Source organism: Vombatus ursinus, unplaced genomic scaffold, assembly GCF_900497805.2.
Source record: "Vombatus ursinus unplaced genomic scaffold, bare-nosed wombat genome assembly UNPS02014779.1, whole genome shotgun sequence".
In the NCBI taxonomy this organism is placed as follows: Eukaryota; Metazoa; Chordata; class Mammalia; order Diprotodontia; family Vombatidae; genus Vombatus; species Vombatus ursinus.
The window spans coordinates 22816583-22837585 of NW_020954557.1; the positions used below are offsets into that span (position 1 = coordinate 22816583).

Genomic DNA, 21003 nt, shown 5'->3' on the forward strand with positions numbered 1-21003 from the left:
TTAAATTATAAAATTCAAAAGGGAGCTTATAAAGAAAGCATTTCAATTTAATTTTTCAAACTTAATAAATATCAAACATGCCATCACACCTGGTATCAATTTTATCCTGAATCCATTTGCTGTAAGACGTGGATCAGACAAATAGGTTGAACCACTGAAGTCTTGATCATCTGTTGTCATTTTATTTAAGACCTCTAAATAATGGGATCCATTGAAAAGACTGAAAAAGAAATCATAGCCTTTTAATTTATCAAATTATATGTAGCAAAATTAAGAAGAAAAAAATGAAAACATTTCTCCCACAACTCCCTTAGATTATTCAAGGTCCATTTTAAAAGTATTCTCGTGGATGAATCTCACTATAAAAAAAATCTAATTCAACAATATATTAAGTAGTTGTACTATGTAGAAGGTACTGTTTAGTGATGGGAAAACTCAATATCTCAAATTTAAATAAAGAGGCAGTATGGTATAGTGAAAAGCATAATAGTTTTGAGGCTGAGTTCTGATATTAGCTGGTGTTATTTCAGGCACCTCACTTCTCTAAGACTCAGCTTCCTCATCTGAAAAATGGGGCTAATACTTGCACCATCTATCTCATAGGATCATTGTGAAAAAAAAAACAGTATGTAAGCTATAGAATACTCTAATATTTACTGGTCACATTTATATAGTGCTTTATTTAAGGTTTACAAAGTACCACAGCCTTAGTTAGTATTAGTATCTTGATTTTACAGATGATGAAACAGGGTCAGAGAATTTAGGTGATCTGTCCAATGTCACAGAGACAGAAATGATTTAGTCAAGCCTTGAACTTCTGTCTTCTGATGCCAGTCCAGTGTTCCTTCTACTCTGCTATGTTGCTCCTCAGGTACACAGAGGTACTAGATAGGTGAATTTTGCTAGTTTGGGGTCCTGGACATAACAAGCACTCAAAAAATATATGCCAAATTGAATTTTTCAGTCACTAACACTTATCAAGGGCTCACAATATTGAAAGCTTGCCTTAGGTACTATAAAGAACTAAAAAGGAATAAAAGTCGATATCTACTATGCTGAAATAAAATTTGTAAGACTGGACAAAATGCTTTTCATATATAATATATAAATCTTTCATAAACCTATGACATTCTACTTTTTAAATGCATACAGTAATATATTAATTATCTAGCCACTTAAGACATCATCTTGCTTAACTTCCAATCTCTGGGCACGGCTTTTAAAATCTTTAAAGTGAGACAGTATCCTTCTTATTCTTAAGAACTTCTAGGGAAGTAGTTTCCATAACTTTTCTTAGTAACTTATTCCAATATCTAATAACTTTAATAGTCAGGGAAGGCTTCCTGCATAGTTTAGAGTGGAGGTCAGCAGCCTGTGGCACTTGTGCCAAGAATGGTCACGAGCTGAATTTGAGTGGTGTGGCCTGGGGTGGCCCTCTGCAAAACTGTTAAGTAGCCAAAGTTCATCTTTGGCACTTACCCAATCAATGCCAATCTTGGCTAGACTGCATCACACAACAGCTTCTTGGGTTGGGGGTGTTGCTGATTTCTGTGTGTCTACCATCCTATTATTCTTGGAAAAGGGTGCTCTTATACTAATCTCCATGTCCCCCTCAACAGAGGGAATAAATAAAGACCATACCAACATATGGGCTAGAGAAGAGACACCATAGTCTGAAAGAAATACTTGGCTGCAATCAAGAGATATGTGCTGACCTCACTTTACATTGGTCACACTGACTGTTTGACCTTTAGAATATCACTTAACTTCTCTATGTTTTTATTTTTCCCAATCCAAAAATGGGAATATCTGCTGCTATACAATTTTTCAAGCAGTATTGTGAAAAATACATAAATATACAAATATACAATCATTCTAGCTCTCTAAAAGAAACATGCAATATGTAATAGTGACTTATACTAGTGCTAGAAGACACAGATCATAACTCTTTTGTGTCATAGTGGGTTTTTTTTTCATAAAAATTCAGTGGAATATGTCAAGGTATCAGCCATCAGTAATTCATGCTTTGAAGAAGCAATTCTGATTGTTCCCTTAAGATGCACAAATTAATCCCTAGTAGTGACTTTGGGGTAGCAGGACATTGTAGCTTACAATAAATATTACCCTAGCAGAGTCACTTAATGAATTGGGATAAATGGACTTGATGCATGAGTGTACTTTATAAAATGTTCTACAAATCATTCCATCTCTGTAGAATTTTTAAGGCAATTACTATAAATGAATGTTTTTTAAAGCTTAGAATTGAAGATATTTTTTACTTTAAGTATATACAGCTTCAGTTTTAAACATTCATAGTAAGTATTAAAGAAAAAAAATCCAGCATATTTATATTTTTACAACATACCTCTCTGTTAATATCACTGGCTTTTCCAATGGCTCTGCAGGAAGTTTATGATTCTCAAGAAGTCTTTTAAATAGTAAAGCTTCTTCCACTCTGTATGGGTTTAACAACATAATCTCTGTTTTGGAAGCAATTATCCATGCATCAGGAAAACTTAAATGGTGGATCAGGCAAAGTTCTTCTTTATGTAGCAAGTCACCCTTCATATACTTCCCATACTTAAGTTTTAAGGTTTTCATAGAAAAAGGAACCTGTACAATTTTTGTATTTTGTGTCTTGTTTTTCCTTTTCTCACTTTGAGACTGAAAAAGCTCATCAAGTTTTGGCTGATTAGAAAATGAAGTTTTCAGTTTGTGTTTCTGTGCCAGATTCTGTGCTGCTGTTAGTTTCAATCTTTTTCCATTGTCTTTTGGCATTCTTTGTAACCCCTGTTCACTAGCCTTCTTGATTTGGTTATTGTAGCGCTCTAGATCTTTAATAGCTTTTTCTTCATATCTAAAAAAAGGAGGGAAAAATACAGCCAATAAGAATATAATCAGATAAAGTCTCAATTGATAGAACACAGAAAATATAAAGAAATGACAAATAAAATGCAGCTGGAGGTAATTAATACTAATGAATTTATTTTTATGTGCAGAAACTACAATGTTCTCTACTAGCATTCAAGTTCTCTATTAGTGTTTTCAATTCCACAGAGTTAACTAAGTAAATCAGTGATGAGTACACCTACAATTGCTTTAGGTATTTCTTTAACAACAACAATAAAAGTAATAAACATGTTTTTCTAATGGTAGTACTATGTTTTCACTTTTTCTTTTGGAACATTAAAACTAAATATTAAAGATTAACATGATAAATTTAAACTCTTTTCAGTAAAAGCAAAATTTAGGATGAAAATTTTTTGTGGGGGTGGGGGAATTGGGGACAGAGGTTAGGAGAAGGGAATTAGGGAAGGTTTGCACCTGTGATTTCATCAATATTGGGAACTCCTAGTGCAAATGAGGAAACCTACTCTATCAATGTACATTGGCACCTGCTCTGCAACTTGAGAGTCTTGGATCTCTGCCTGGGGCACTGAGAGGTTAAGTGACTTGCATAAACTCACACAGCTAGCATGTGTAAGAGGTAGGAATGGAATCAGAATCTCCATGACTTCAAAGACAGAACTCTATCTACCTCTCAGGGTGAGGTTGGCGGTTTTTATATACATTGAATGTATTTACAAGAATTTCACTAGTTTCTACAGCTGTGTTCAAAGTTCTCACTTGCTGTTTGCTTCTTTTGAGGTTGCAAGTAACAAAATTACTGACTCAGAGGCAAGAGCTTCTAATTCTATTTATTTTGAAAGGTCCATAACAGTCCCCATTTTGAAATTATACTTTTATTATGATGCTTTTAAAATTTATTTCATGAAGAGTTCTATCTAGAAGAAGGAGGCCTGGGTTTGAATTCCAACCCTAAAATTCACCAGCTGACTGTTCTTAGACAACTCTATAAATTCTCATTTTCCTCATTGGCAAAACATAATAATAAAATAATTACCTATCTTGCAGGGTTGTTGGGAAACAGTAACTTTTAAATATGAATGTGAACTATCATCACCAGTGTGGGTATTTCTTCCACTGACACAAAAAGTAACCTCTCTTTACCTTCTTATTTTGTGCAATGTTAGTCCTTATTTCAACAATTCAAGAAACATTTATTAAAGGACCTATCACGTGCAAGGTGTTGCACTAGGTTCCTGGGCCACACAAAGGTAACAGATCCTGCTTTCATCAAACTTAACTTTCGATAAGGATAGAAAGACATGCACATAAATAACTGATATAAAGAAAAAGTGATTTAAGACTGGGCAAGACACTATGACAAATTTAAGGATATCACTTTTTCCTGGTCATGGAAAAGGGTGGAACTTGTATTAGGCTTTGAAGGAAAGGAAGGGCTTCAACAGATAGATGGGGGAGTGAGGAGGGTAAGCTTATTGTAGGAATGAATGATAGTGTGAATAAAGGTATAGAGATATGAGAGGGCAAGACAAAAATAGGTAAGAGAATAGTCAAGTGTGGTTGGAATGTGGAATACATAGGAGTATATAAGATAAGGTTGACTGCAGTCAGACTGCAATGTATTAAATTCCAGTATCTGGAATTTATATTCTAGATTCTTTCAGGGTTAGTGGAAGTATCATCTATGGAAGCCTTTTTTTTCCCCACTGTTAGCCTTCCAAGCTATTCCTAGACCTTAAAATTACTTTGTATTTATTTTATATGTATTTTATATTTATTTATCTGTGTATATGTTGTGTTTGAATCAAAGAGTGATATGTTCAGAGTATGTATTACTTTGATTGGAGAGGGAATAGAGACAGGAGGCAAGAAGACCAATAAGGAGGCTATTACAATAATCTGTTTTTCCATCAATTCTCTACAGAAGATCTACTCAACAAAATGGAAACCTTCCTTCCGTTCTTTTGATATTTTGGATATGCCAAGATATCACTCAGACTGTCCATTTTTATAATATATATATAATTTTTATAATGTGAGCAGCCCACCATATTTTTCACACAATACATTTCTCAAACATATTTTTTTAGGTAAACCAAAGATGTATTAAATGTCAGAGCATTCATAAATGTATATAATTTTTTTTTAATCTTAGTAATTCTGAGAAAGGAAAAAGTGTGGTCTCAGATAATATTTTTCTTGTGTAATTTCTTCAAGTAGAGAAGTACATGAAATGTGTTAGGAAATAAAATTGCTGTGAAAACTATAGTTAAATATACATCTCTGAAAGGTACCTATAGAGGATAACAGAGTTCTTAGGGTCAAAGAGCATTGTTTCACTATAAACAAGATGAAAGTGCCTTATCATTCCACATCTGCAAATTTTTTAATTCCCTTCTTTTACTTAAACAGAATCTGGGCAGCAATATAAAATCCACTTAATTTTCAATATAGAACATTTGAGTGACAATAGAAATAAGTATTTTTAGTTATTGGAGCATTAAAATTCAGGATTTTTCCTGTATGGTGGAAAATTAGTTCAACAAAAAGGTCACCATTTGTAATTAATTATAATGTTCAAACTTTCACATATGGTATCAATCTTAGGTTTACTCAAGTAGTCAATTTAATTAGTTCCTTGGGATGAACAGTACGCCATGTCCAAGAAAATATTAAGTAAATGCTGAGATAAAAAACAGCTGCTACTTATGTAGTTAATGCAGTTAAGGGATTTATTAACCTGAATGGAAAAAGTTAATCGTTGACACTGCTGTGGTTTTGATTTGACCAATAAGCAACCTACTCAAAGGATGTTTTTAGAATAAAGAAAAAAATTAATTATAGGGCTTTGACTTACTAAGTTAGACTTGAGTGTCTAAAATATGAAATTAACAGCATAAATGAGTTAATGATATGGCTCCTCCAACTGAATCTCCAAATTACCATTCATTTGACTAAAATTCCCAGTGGCAAAGGGAATCTATGGCACATTGCCCAGATTTAGATTCCAATCTGCTGAAGAAGGGCAAATAGGCAAGAAATCCCAGTCCTGTTACCCTTAAAAATAGAATATCAGCAAGTAGCTCAGAAGCCCTGATCCTATCCTATTCCTGTATAAGGTGCTATTCCAAGTCAAGTCAACAAATATTTATTAAGCACCTACTATGTGCCTGGCACTGTGCTAAGTGATGAGGATAGAAAGAAAGGCAAAAAATAGGACCTGCTCTCAAAGAGCTCACAATCTAATGGGAGAGACAACATGTAAACCTCTATGTACAAACAAGCTATATACAGGATAGTGGAGAAAAACAACAGAAGGAAGGCACTAGCATTAAGGAGAATCAGGTTGTATAAGGTGGGATTTTAGCTGGAACTTGAAGGAAGCCAGAGATGCCAAGAGGTGGAGAAGGGGAGGGAGAGAATTCCAGGCCTGTGGGACAGCCTATGAAAATGCATGAAGTTGGAAGATGGAATGTCTTGTTTGAGGAACAGCCAGGAGGCCAATGTCACTGGAATGAAGAACACTTGGAAGGGGAGTAAGGTTTAAAACCAAAAGGTGGGAATCCAGATTATGAAGGGCACCAAATGCCAAAGAGAGGATTTTACATTTGATCACAGAGGTAAGAGTAAGCCATTGGAATCAGTCAAATGGGGGTGGGGGGGAGATGTATATGATATGATAAGACTTGTGCTTTAGAAATTTGACAGCTGAGCAGGAAGACAGATTGGAATGGAGAGAGATTTGTGACAGAGAAAAAAAAAGAAGAGGCTACTGCAATAGTACAGATGTGGGGTAATGAGAGCCTACACTAGAATGGTGACTGTGTCAGAGAACAGAAGGTGACATTTATGAGAAATGTTATAAAGGTAGAATCAACCATAATTGGCAACTGATTTTACTGAGTAGTAGGAAAGAGTGTAGAGTGGTACCTTCAATTAGAATAGAAAGTTAGGAAAACGGGAGGGTTTGGGGTGGGGTTGAAGGGAATGACTTCAGTTTTGGATATATTAAGATTAAGATGTCAATGGAAAACCCAGTTAGAGATGTCCCAATAGGCAGTTTGGGATGTGAGACTGGAGGTCTCAGAGAATTTAGGGCTGGACAATAAGAGAGGAGAATCTATATAGAGATACTAACTGAAACCATGGGAGCTGATGAAATCAAGTGAAATAGTAGAGAGGGAGAAGAGACAGGATTCCTTTCCCCTTCCTGGACAGAACCTTGGGGGACACATCCATGGTTAGTAATCCAGCAAAGGAAACTGAGAAGTCAATTAGTCAGAAGGAGAACTAGGAGTAGTCTCACAGAAACCTAGAACGAAGAGTGTCAAAGAGGAAAGGATGATTGACCATCAAAGGTTGTTTCTACAATGTCAAAGTATTACTCTATACTTTTTATTTACTCTTTACATGAGTAAAGCAGCGTTTCACAAAATAAAGCACAGAAAGTATTTTTGTGCAAAGAAAAAGAAATAGTTTAATTGGTAAAAGATTTAAAACACTGCCTCTTTCACAGATGAATAGTTTTAATGCTTGAGAGGATTAGAAAAAAAGCTTTGTTTAATAAAAATGGCTAAAATATGTGTGTAAAGAAAAAGTTTTCACATGAGATTTGAAAAGTTTGGTACAGAAAGTGAATTGTGGCATAAATACAAAGACTTAAATCATCTAGTAAAGGATGTAAGATGATCTCTTTCTATTTACATATATAAATATGTATACGCATGTATATTCACATCATATATACACATACACACTATATGTATACACACACACATATATAAACAGTTGGATGGTTTAAAGAGGACAGAGAAAGCTTTTATTTGATAAAAATTAATATTACATGAGTATGAAGAAACCTTGTAAAGGACAAAAGATTAAGATGGTGAGCACTTTTGAGAATTTCAAGAGAAGCAAGGCTCAGTTCACTGAAAACAAATGGTTTTTTAAAAATCATAGAACTACTTGGAAGCTGAAGGATGATTAATTATAGATTGTTGATTTCATAGAGGGTAAAACAGGAAGGGGAAAGAAGTTTTGCATCTGCCTTGCTATACAGGAAGAGCTGATGAGAGCTAACAGAATGACTCAGAATCCTGGTGAGTGGAGAGTAGGTGAGGCTGGTTGACCTTGCCCAGATAGAAAAGCTGAGCTGTTTTGAGTTCTGTTGTGACTAGATAGTACAGCATTCTGATAAGTAACTAGCCAGCTGGTCTGGTCTGTACTGCCTAGAGATAACCTGTGTGATCATCTTCGAAGTTCTCTGGCTTAAGAGGGAATTGCTAGCCGATTCAATAACAGAACACTTTTCAAATGCTCTTGCAATGGTGAATTATAAGTTGAATGAGCTTGTAAACATTGCATTGAAGATAAAGAGGAAAGGAATAAGCATTTATATAGCACCTACTATGAGTCAAGCACTGTGCTAAACACTTTTTTTTTTAAACAAACATTAAGTGATTTGATCCTCACCACAACCCTGTTAGGTAGGTGCTATTATTATCATCCTCATTTTACAGTTGAGGAGACTGAGGCAAATAGAAGGTAAGCAACTTGCCCAGCATCATATAGCTAGTAAGTGTCTGAGGCTAATTTGAACTTAGGTTCAAGTATAAAAGAGGAGTTGCCTAGCTTGAAGATAGTGAGAACAGCAGACAAGCAGTTAACAGAGAAGTGGCTTTGTGTGATGCAGATGTTGTTGAATGATATAAAATCCTGTAGTCCAGAGTTATAAGTCACGCTGAACACATGGGTTTTCCTCTTGTACTTTTCTGTTAGTTTTCTCTAAGACTGTGTCCATTCTCACCCACAAGATACTGGGCATATTAGCAAGAAAGTGAAACCTCGGTTTATATGTGGATTGTGATATATCTATTATTTCTGCATTTACTTAATATGAGTAGTACTGTGATATTATTATTTCTTTTGCTTTGTGCTAAGTAACTGGTTGTGTTTAAGACATCAAAGTATCATCATTGTGAGTAGCTGGTTTGTGTAAATGGAAGTACACCAGTGGGGATCAAGAGCTAAAGTGGATAGGAGGGAGAATGTATTTCCCCCTTAACAGGATTGCCCCTAGGACCCTGATAGAGTCTCATGGGTAACTGCATGGTAGTGGTGCTTCTCTAGGAACCTAGACCTAAGTAAGTTATAAGAGAAGATTGGAGGAAGCCAGCCAGCCCAAAAAGTAAGGAGGTGTCCACTTGCCCAGGTATGAGAACCCAGTGTAGGGGTTTAGATACCCCATAGACCTCTTACATTTACATCACAGAATCTTATGTTTCTCTATAGTGGGAAAGGCATTTCTACTATGTTTCCATTGTCTTTAGAATACTGTCAGGATGCAGTGGTTCCTAAGTAGGAACCAGCATAAGCTAGACAGTTTTATATAGCCTGCAAAAGAATAACCTCAATAATTCTGGAATCATTACTCTCTACCTTCTTCAGACAGCAATTTAAAAAATTTTCTACAGTAAGGTCTTTAATTCCAAGCTGTGATAATCATTTCTTCATGATTCTATACATATCCTCAAAAACAAATTTAATCTTAAGATAGAAGATGAAAAGCAAAGTCACTATCCAAAGAGATTTCCCTCCCCCATTATTCCATACTTAGATGGAATATGAATACTCCTTACTTTAATTATAACCTATCTGTGTCTTTTTACACTATAATTTTTGTTGACATCTCCCTTTCCACAGATGGGTAATTCTAATAATATCTAAAAAAAATATGTAGAATATGTAGAAGTCCTAATTCTAGAGCAGCAGAAGGTGATGGAGAATTTGCCTGGGTCTGAAGGGAAAAAAGGAGAGAAAATGTCCAAATTTCTTTTAGAGATAGATAGAACATTTGTCACTGTGGAGTTAAATTGTTGGGTTAAACTGGCAATTCTGCTATTTCTAGCAGAATTCTTATGGTAGATTTACTGCCTTATGGTACATCCCTTGGTGGTGTAGTGGATAAAGCACTGGGCTGGAGTAAGGAAGACCTGAGTTTAAATCTAGCCTCAGACCTTTAATAGCTTTATGACCCTGGGCAAGTCACTTAACTTCAATTTCCTTAACTATAAAATAATCTCAAAAAGTTATTTTGAGGATCAAATGAGGTAATATTTATTTAAAAAAGGATTCCAGCAGTATCCAATGTAATAATACATGAAAACTAAAACTTATTAAATGATTCTCATATCAGGACACTCTGCCACGAACTGTAGGAAAAAACAAGAGAAGACATAGTGCTTGTTTTTAAGCTGCTTATAGTCTAGCAAGACATTTATAACAAATGCACACAAATGAGAATATTTTAAATGAGGTAGAAAGTAAAGAGATTTTTTCTGATTGAGGAGGTCAGTGAAGGCTTAATGGAGTAAGTGGTAACTAAAGTGAGAAGGACAAAAAGAATTTCAACAGAAGGTTGGAGAACTGCTTTTCAATTTTTGGGAAAAGAAAAAAAAGAGTAAGTTCTTGGGAGAGCACCTACATTAGGGAAATAGAGGAAAAAGAAACACGTAAAGAGTGACCAAAAAGGTAGAAAGAGAATCAGTGGCATGAAGCCAACAAAGGAATGAATTTCAAAGACAGTTACTAGTGACCAATGTCAAATGCTGCAGAAATCAGAGGATGAAGGTAAATAAAAAGCCATGGGATTTGGCACAGATAATTGCTCACTTAAAAAAACAACTTAATTCTTAAGGAAATTGAAACAGAGTACTATTCTACTTGTGTTTGCTGGGATGAGGCTGGAACCATCAGGAGTTGCTACGTGGGATCAAAGATCAGTAGTATGAGATAATTGGCTGAGAACTGCACGCTTACAATAAAACTTTATTTCAAGTATACTTAGAGAGAAACTGAAAATGGATGAGTTTCAGTTGAGATAAATGGGTCAGGATATAGGAAGTGATCTCCATATTTAAAGGAATCACATTAAGGGGCAATTACGGAGATGCAGAGGAGAAAAGGGAGGGTACTTAGTGGACAAAGGAGGTGAGAAGAGGTGATAACTGTATGTTTATGGGTAGTATTTAATGTTATAGAACCCTCAAACAATCAACACAGGTGTGCTGGACTCAAGAGTTTATACTGGATTACTCAATCTAATGCGCTTGCACACCACATGGATGATAAAAATTATAACAAATGTTCACATCACTACTACTGGCGTCTGGACAGATGGCAAGAGTGAGACAAAACTAGGGGGAAGGAGACTGGACCTAACAACGTTAACCCAACGGATTGATATATTTACAGGAAATTTCTGACAACTGTCAGAAAAATGAGGAAGCTAGGTGGCACAGTGGACAGAGTTCCAGTCCTAGAGTTAGGAAGACATGAGTTCAAATCCAGCTTCAAAAATTAACTAGCTATGTCACCTAGCTTCCTAGCTGTTGTGAGGATAAAATGCAATAACATTTGCAAAGTACTTAGCAAAGTGCCTGGCACGTAGTAAGCACTATATAAATATTTATTCCCTACACTACCCTCAGACAAAGAAGAAAACTGATCATTTAAATAAGCCAAATAATTCTAAAGAGATAAGTTAACTTCTGTGCAATTAGAATTATTTGCCATTTCTTCTTTTTCCTCTCCTGGTCCAGTTGTAGTATTCTAGAAATAGGGCAGCGTGATGAAACGGTTGAGCATTTGTGTACATAGATCTCTTTTATATAGAAAGAGATATATATTTTTTCCTGGGAAGTAAGTTAAATCACAAATTATAAAACTATAGAAGATCCAGGTGAATTTGCATGTTCTTTTTCTTTCCTTTCTGTTCACCACTATTGCTACCTCTAGGTGGCCTAATTTATTATTTTTCTCAAATGTGTCTACATTGGCTAAAATCTTTCATTAAAAGGTTAACATTTACATTTCCAGAATTTCTATTTTAGAGAAAATTTTACTTAAAAGTTTTTTGTAGATGTTTTTTCTTTTTATCAGGTAAACAAAGTATTTAGATCTGCCATTTAGGGAATATGTCTTCTTGCTTTCTGCCCTGCCTCTGGGAATAGACTCATCTTGAAAAACAGCTTTCAAATTGAGATACTGTTGGAACTTTGATCCTGAAACTCCACCATCCTCACTAGTGAGTGTTTCACATGACCCACTACACTACAGCCAGCTCTGGCAATGCTTTGCTTTACTCTCCTACCATTTCACCTGCCAACTTACTGCTCCATGTACCCTCTGATTCCTCCCTCCCACCAGTCTCTCTCATCTGGAATCAATACTTCCATTGGTACTAGAAAGAGTATGTCAATTTACTCCCCTAATAATCCCTACAACATTCTAAACCACAATATCCCCCATGCTGAACACCACACTTTCTTATTTCTGCCACCTTCCCCAATTAAAATGTAATCTTTAGGACAGGACCTGGATTGTTTTTACTTTGTATCCCTAGTGATTAGCACAGAACTTGGTACATAATATATGTTATTTCCTTCTACTTACTCACTTAGGCCTTAAAGCTCCTACTAATTCTTTGGGAGACTTAAGAAATTTCCACATTGCTTCTTTCTGGTAAACTAACAATTCTGTAGTAGTACATTATTTTCTAATTTAAAAAATTTTAACTTTATATAGAAAAACTCACAAAATTCCCAACAAGTATATAGCTAAGGAGCAATTTCAGCTGCCCTGATAGATTAGTTCCATGGAAGAATTATATTAGTGGAAAAGTTACTTGTCCTTTGGTAGTTTATACAAAGGAAAACACCTTGAAACATTAAATTAAAACCGATTATATACAGAACCTGGACTTGCCTTAAGTGATTTTATCCCCTCAAAGGGAACATATGTATTCTAAAATGTGAAAGCACCATATCATATGCCTTAAGGGGAAAAAAACCAACAAAAACTTTCAATTTTTCTCCCTACCTAGCTATTAAGTAGGAATAAATGTAGACAGGAGGAAGAAGGAATGAAAGATTAGGTTAAAATTTATATTATACAAGACAGAAACTGAAAAGATGCATGTTGGCTCTAAAGAAAAACAACTTTTTCTCTCACTTTGGTACCCTGCCCTGATTTTATAGAACTAATTTCTAAGAAAAGTCAGCTTTCTACCTTAGGAGTTTGATCATTAGCCAATGATCTAGGAGAACTCTCCATGCCAGGACTCTCATGAAAAGAGATCACAGGATAAAAAAAGATTTTTCTTATTATCACTGAGATGTCTTGGGATACTTTAACAAATGGGTGTATACCTACAATATAGAAAGATGAAAAGGAGAGAATAAAAACTTAAAAGGAAGTATTTATTGGATTCTAGTAATTTTTTACTAAAATAGTGGATGCCAGTGACTGTTACACAAAGAACAGATAGGATAAAGTGGAGTTTTTGATTCTCACAAATATTTATATGTTTATAAAGAAGAGATTTTTAAAACACTGAAACATAGAAAGAAAATGAGTAAAATAATGACTGTCTTTTAATACCAGGGTTTGTCTTTTTCTGTGAATTTTATTCATAATAAAAATTCAGAGTGTGCTATGTATATGTTTGTGTAGATGTATACACAAATGTATATATACACATATGTACACATGTATATACATATACAAGTATTTGTATATGCATGTACCTTCAACCACTAGGTAGGGAAAAATATTTCGAACATTTTATTTCCAAATAGTTGACTATATGTGAACATCTTGATATTAGAAAGGCAAATCTAGTAATACATGTGAAGTATTCATTTTCTGTTGTGTTGCATTATGCAAAATATGCTATGTCGATTTAAATCACAGGTTCTTGAGGTCTATGAACTTTTAAAAACTATTCTGACAACTGTATTTCATTACAATTGGTTTCCTTTGTAATTCTGAATTTAACTGATGTATTTAAAAACATTATTCTGAGGAGTACATAGGCTTCATCAGATTGCCAAAGGGGTCTATGACACAAAAAAAGGTTAAGAACTTCTGTTCTAAATCAATTAAGAACACCATGCCATTTTATTTTTTAAATATTTGCTCTGATCATCTAATTTTAAAATGATGATTTCTGTGCTCAATCATAATAAGTAGCTACTATTCAGACACTGATAAATAGAACTATTGATTTATTATTTTAAAAGTTTCTAATTTTGATAACATAAAATATAATTAAGCCAGAATTACACATCATGCAATTACAAAGAATACTGGGAAATTAACTCTTTTGAGCTGTCTAGATTAGTGACACATGTCTAGTCCTAGTGAAATGATAAATCATTTAAGTAAAACAAACAATAAAGAAAATGATGCTTGTAAATTGAAAAGCAGAATGGAAAATCTCTAACATCAAATTTAAAACAGAAAACAGTAAAGGCCTGCACCAAATGAAAAATGAAAACTAGAAACAAAGTAATGCCAGGAAGGGATTCTAGAAATGCCAGAAAATCATTTTCCATTTTCTTTTTTTTGTAAGTAACTAATATTTATTTTATTTTTTTCACCTAATGAGTCATATAGAATGGAAACAACTAAGTGTTCTAGTCACATTTAAGATCTGGAAACTTACTTCATTCTTTCCTCTTCACTCAATGTCTTCCACAGTTCTTCAATTTGTACTGTCATATCCTCTACATGGACCTTTGAATTTTCACTAAGAAATTTTGAACGCTGATCTTGAACAAAAAGAGCTCTTGCTGAAACGGGCTTCTTAATTACTCGGTTGCTAATTAAATCATAGGCTGTAAGCTGCCCACATTTGTCATCTATCACATTTGATTTCTTTTTATTGGGGCTTTTACTGGGACTCTTCTGTTCAGGATTTTGTTGATTACTGTTTATATTTACATCAGATGATAAATCTTTTGCTAGTGGCACAAATATTTTCACAGGTTCAATGTTCTTTCCTACTGAATTTTTAAGCGCAGTTCCCTTGCTCCAGTCATCTGCACAGATTTCAAAAGATGTTTCAGATACTGCTGCTTCTTCATTTTTTTCCATCTCATTAATAGGACCGTCTCCATTGCCATTTATAGACTGAATGTGTTCTAGAGCATCTAGATTAAATGTTTCACTATGTTGGTCCTGGTTATCCTTACATGATGAAAAATTATTTATGAAGATGTCTTGACATGTATCTTGATTTGCCTTATCAGTGCTAGAAATTTCACCCTCGAAGCCATGAGAATTATCATGACAAATTATCTGATGCTTTAAGCAGACCTCAGTGTTATTTCCTGATTCACAATTCTGCATGTCGTGTTGGAATGAAAAGGTTGAAATATCAACATTTGGATAACTATTTCCAGATGATTCCATTCCATTAACATGCACATCTGTTAGTACTGTTCTGTTAACAGCCATGTCAACTGAGGAAACATCTGCTTTATTATTTTCACGAGAATTTGTACTAGGTAGAGGGCCATACCATGATGTCAACACATTTTCAACAGCAATTAAAACAGATTCCTAAAAACAAAAGTCATCAAATGTTAGAATAAATCATTTATAAAATAATTAATAGATGTGTAGGAAACATGACAAAAATAAGAAAACATCTGTATATAAACCTGCAGTTATAGAATGATGATTCTACAAACCCCATTTTCATATGACCTCTCAGTTTTGCAATCTCTTACCTTTCAATTTATACATTAGATGCATTTAGGCATCAAAAATTATAGAAAGTCACTATGACTAACTATACAAACATAAATTAGTAGGTCAGTTTCACAGGCCAGGCCGCCCAGTACTTTGCTTTTGATAATGACACTAAAGGATGTTTTGTATAAGGTTATTATTACTCATCATAACATCCACAGAAAAAGTTAAGAATTTAGCTCAGCAGCCACCCCTAGGGTTCTCTAATAACTTGTTATGGATGAATGAATTTTACATAAGTCTTCTTGAATCTATTTATATTTTTCAAGCTATAAATGGTCTTTGGGGTAATGAGTTCCATAAATTTAATACTTCCTTTTTATAAAATTAATTTACTTCTTTTTAGTTTTCAACATTCACTTCCATGAGCTTTTGAGTTTTAAATTTTCTCCCAAGATGGCATGCAATCTGATATAGGCTCTACATATACATTCTTAGTAAACATTTTCACATTAGTCATGTTGTTAAGAAGAATTAGAAGGAATGGGAAGAACCACGAGGAAGAAGAAACAAAACACAACAAAAAAAGAAAAAGCAAACAGTTTGCTTTGATCTGCATTCAGACTCCAATACTTCCTTTTATTTATACTAAAACTATGTTTTTTAAACTTCAAAGGATACCTTCTTCCCCATGTCATTTCTTTTCCTTATCTTCTCCTTCCCTCATTTATCATCTTTTATCTTTCTTCCTTCCCTCTCCTAATATGGAGTACAGAAAGGTTTGCAGGCAGAGGGGAAGAAGGGGTAAAAGAAAACTCTGTGAAATTATGTCAAGGAGGTCAAACTTGGCCTCAATCTCTCTAAATTCCAGGATCTGGTGAAATAAGTCATTCTAGTCATGCCTTTCAAGAGTTTATAAACTTTAATCAAACTCTTCCTCAGATTTCATCTTTCCACACCCAAGAGTTAACATAAATTAGCATGAAGAACACATATGAGATTATGTTACCTTATTTTGTAATAATACTTGACTTTTATCAGGTGTTAAATTTACATCCACGTCAGCTGCAGGTACAACAATTTTCATGAAGAAGATTGGATAAGAACGAGTTGACTCTTTTAGGCATTTCTCATTGTAGTAGTGTCGAATTAACTACAAATGTATGTAGCAAATTTAAGTTAGAGTTAACTGGAAAATAGAGAAGGTGACACCAATTTAAAAATAATGAGCACAGGAACATATTTCTCAAAGAAAGTGAAGCGATGGCAGATAAAACATGAAGGGACAACTTCTATTTTAAAATTTCTTTAGAGACTTTGAACTGTTTATGAAAATTTAAACAAACAACTATGATCAGAGAAAATCCAATGTCCCAAAGCACTAAGCTTCATGATTCAAAGGAAGTTTTTTTCTTTTTAAAGAATTCTAGTCCCCATAAAAAAAGACTTAGTCTCTGTTTGTAAATGAAAATATATCTAGTTTTGATTCTTGTACTAGATTATTTTTTAATTTTCCAAAATGTGGTTACCTTTAAGATGTCCTTTTGATGTACTGGTCGATTATTTATAAAAATAAAACTCCTTTCTGGGGTTGAAAGATTTGTCAAGGAATGATCAGAGTCAAGCTTTGGAAGAAATCCACTCAAATAAATCTAAAATTTTAAGAAAAAGTGAAATATTAATTGAAAAGTAAGTCATATGCAATTTCGTTAATAAAGATGACCTCTGAAATAAGATAAGGATTGGGGTAGGGACTGGACCTGTGATTTCCTCAATATAAGTAACTCCCAGATGAAGAAGCTCCCTCTACAATTGCAAGATGGCACTTTCTCTGCAATTTCTAGTCTTACAGCAGGGATTCTTAGCCTTTTTTGTAACATGGATTCGTTTGGTAGTCCGGTGAAGCCTTAGAACCCTTTCTCAAAATGTTTTTTAAATGTATAAAATACACTGGATTACAAAGGAAACCAATTATATTGAAACACAGCTATCACAAAAAATTTTTGATCATAATGATTTGCTAAATACTTCAAAAATACAAAGGAATTTAAAATAATAGTTGAGAAACAACTATATACTATATATATAGTATACAGTCATATATATGTGTGTGTGTGTGTGTGTGTGTGTATGTGTGTGTATAGGACTATATACTCCCCTGCTTCTCCCTCCCTCATCTAGGCCCTTAGGGAGAATTATCCTTTTAACAACCTCTTTTAGAGTTAGCCTCTTTCTCCAGTTTTATTATATAAATTAATATAAGTGGGTAGTTAATGATATGTAATTTTATATATATATAATATATAAAAATATATACACACATACATATATACATATTTTATGAAACTAGTTAACTACACAGTTAAATACATATAATTATGTATACGTATAACTGTATATAACTATATAACTAACTATACACACATACACAGACACAGACACAGACACACACAAACCACCCACCCTACAAAACCAAAATACAACAGCTTCATTTATAGCCTTAGTTTCAATATTTTCATGACTAGAAACATATGACATAACTTTGGTCATAGGGTTCAATACTATTCAATTTTATGTTTTCTTTCCCTTATGTCATTCCTTTCATTACCATCTTTGCTTTCTTTGCCTTTTTTCTTCTCTTACCCTATACCCTTCTCTGTCTTTCTCTCTCAATGAAAAACAGAAGGGTTGCTGACAGAAGGGAGAAGGAAGGCCAAGAGCAATATTAAGCATTATATTAAACATGAATGAATGAAAAAGCATTCATAGAACTTGGGTCTTAATTTCCCTAAGTCTGAACATATTTTTTTTTTTAAAGATCTTCTTGGTTATGAAATTAAAAAGTTAAAAATCCCAAACATAAACATTTATCAATTATTACTCTTAAAATCTTCTGCCTCTTTCCTTGTCATCCTCCCATCTATACACAGAATGTGAGAATAGTCAGGAAAAAAAATGCAAAGCTTGTTTCCATATTTATTACATGTCATTTGAATTCTGAGGACCTGTAAGGCAACAGTCAACTTGTAAAATAATAATCTTTCAGGATTTTTGTTTAATTTTTAGAGTCTCTTGGAACTCTTAGTAAAATTAACCACTTGTTAACTTTAACTTTTAAATTAAGTTAATAAGTTAGACATTCCATTTGTATAGCTCATACTCATGTTTGCATTTTTGTTTTTAATACTTCCAGAGTAGCTATAGGTTTGAAGCAAGGAGAAACTTTAGGGAAAGATGACCACAGAGAAGACAAGGAAGAAGAGGCATGGAACAAACCCTTGCTCTATCCATTCAATTCAGTTTAGTCCCCTGGCTGACAAGGCTCTGGTGGTAGACTAGCCACACTCATCTTACCCATCTCTTCCAATATTATCTTGTCAATTCTTCACTCTGGCTGTCCCTGGCAGCCCAACAGTCTTCTACTCTCACATCTGATCAGGCCTGCCTCCATGCTACCCAAGTAAACTCCTTGAGGGCAGGTTAAACTTTCAATTTTTCTTTGTATTTCCAAAGTTTAGCACAGTGCATGGGACATAGTAAGTGCTTAATAAGTTCTTGGTCACTGACTGATGGTCTCCCTCACCCATATGTTCCCATTAAAAAATTAGCCTTCTTATGTCTCTGCCTTTCATGGTGACAGCAAGATAACCTAATAAATAACTTAATATGCATTAATGAAAGAAGGCTTCAGCAGAGAGCATCTCCTTCCTCCAGGAGCTTCTCCTCTGTAACAAGTCAATTGTAATTCTGGCTTTCAAAAATAATTCTCCTGACATTAATTGTAAAATTTCTGACTAAATAGAAGAGTGGCTTAATAAAGAAGCTGTTTTTGGATAAGCAGAAGGACCTTGAGGCACCTTACAAGACACACTGTGTGGGCTGCCACCTAAGTATAAGGTTGTCTCTGAGGCTGCAAAAAAGTTTAAGTGTTTAGGGATATGCATTACGCATTACTTCTTTTAGACCACTAAGTGCATTATTGTTTCTGTGCCAAATTTTACCAATTAGTGAAAATAAATAAATAAATCCACATCATCCATTACAAATGATACTACTTAATTCATTGTAAAATTTCACAGTACTTATAAATGGTAATTTAATTTATAAGGTAACATGAGATATCTCTGTAGCACCTGCTGAGCAGTAGGGTGAGGCTGTTGGGTCTTTGAAAGATTTACAGGGTTTATGAATTTCCAAAAAAGACTCTGCCTCAGAAAGGATAATAAGTAAATTTTAAAAACAGTGTTTCCTTTTCTTCCTTTTGTCTAATTAATCGAAAAAATTATAATTTACTTTAAGCATAAGACAAACATATGGTTGAGGCTAATCTTAACATTTATAATATTTAATTCATAATATTGAAGTTATGTAAAAGGGGAAATCAAAATAAATTGGAAAATAAAGAGGCATGGAAAATAAACTGAAGCAACTATCAAATCAAAATTTCTTTGGGGAAAAGTTTTTACACGGCTGACTGAAATATGTTCACTTTATGGTTCGCAATTCTTCATTAAGAAAATACACTAATTTTTGCAAAAATATTTACCTACAGTAAGGAAATTTCAAGAAATGTATATTTCTAATTTTAAAAAAGATTTTAAAGCAAATTAGTATGACTTCTATAGGTTCTTTCCGTATGAACAAGCAGACTGAAGTGATCTTGCTGGATATAGTGGAAATTTAAATCAGAAAGAAACCTAGCAGTGTGATACATGCACGGCTTATAAACTATCTCTGTGTAAAAAGAAAAGGAAATGCAGCAACTTTCAATTAAACATGGAGGGACTTAAAAAGACAAATTCAAATAACATATAAAGTGAAAATCAGGTTAGTTTACAAAGGAGAAAAAGAAACATCAGGTGAGAAAAAACCTAATAAGACAAAAATAAGATATAGTCTGCTAGAGACATAAAAGACAATATGATGTTTTATTAAATAATTATTTATTAACAAAGAGTAAATCAAAGCAAAAATTTTTATTACTTGGTATGAAGAAAAACTTGATTTTAAGAGACATAGAAGGACAGACAGACTCTTAAGGTGTTAACTGTCTATGATCAGAGTAACTCCTAATGTACCCAAGTATAAAGTTAAATAACTGGATATCATTTTAAAATAACCAGAGGTATTGAAGTCATCAGAGCTCAGGACAAGCAGCAAAATTTGTGTAAGGAATTGGTAAAAATTACAGGACTCAGTGATTACTAGAAATGCTCTACAATTGGAAATGTTCAAATATTCTGCTCATATTTGAAAGATTAATTTTTAAAACTCTTCCAATAAGATCCTGTTCTACCACCTCATTATTGTAATGAACTGATCTTCCCCCTCCCCAGGTTTTTGAAAGCTATGCTAGCAAGCACACAGTCTGGCAAGTTCTACAAAGCTGGAGAGGTTTCAAGTATAGTCCTTGTGATGGATGGATTATACCTTATTGGAGGACCTGCTTTTCTAAATTTAGAGAGGCTCAGCAGTTGGTTGGGCCAGGAAATGATGAGTTTTTTGGTCAGAGAAATTCTTGAAGACTACATTCTAAGAGAGAGATTGCAATCTCTGTCAATAGAGGGAGTGCCCACACTGATACATTTACATATCCTT

General features: G+C 34.0%; 1 protein-coding gene across 3 annotated transcripts in view; it reads right to left on the bottom strand.

Moving 5' to 3' along the window:
* PMS1 (PMS1 homolog 1, mismatch repair system component) overlaps window positions 1-21003 on the bottom strand; it is a 112738-nt gene that overhangs the window by 6151 nt on the left and 85584 nt on the right. For all 3 annotated transcript variants that reach the window (XM_027866210.1, XM_027866209.1, XM_027866211.1), the window contains exons 7-11: window positions 16935-17057; window positions 16415-16558; window positions 14375-15273; window positions 2366-2857; window positions 90-220 (exon numbers count right to left, since the gene is read on the bottom strand). In XM_027866210.1, coding sequence (XP_027722011.1) covers window positions 90-220; window positions 2366-2857; window positions 14375-15273; window positions 16415-16558; window positions 16935-17057 — 1789 coding nt within the window. The remainder of the gene's footprint in view (window positions 1-89; window positions 221-2365; window positions 2858-14374; window positions 15274-16414; window positions 16559-16934; window positions 17058-21003) is intronic.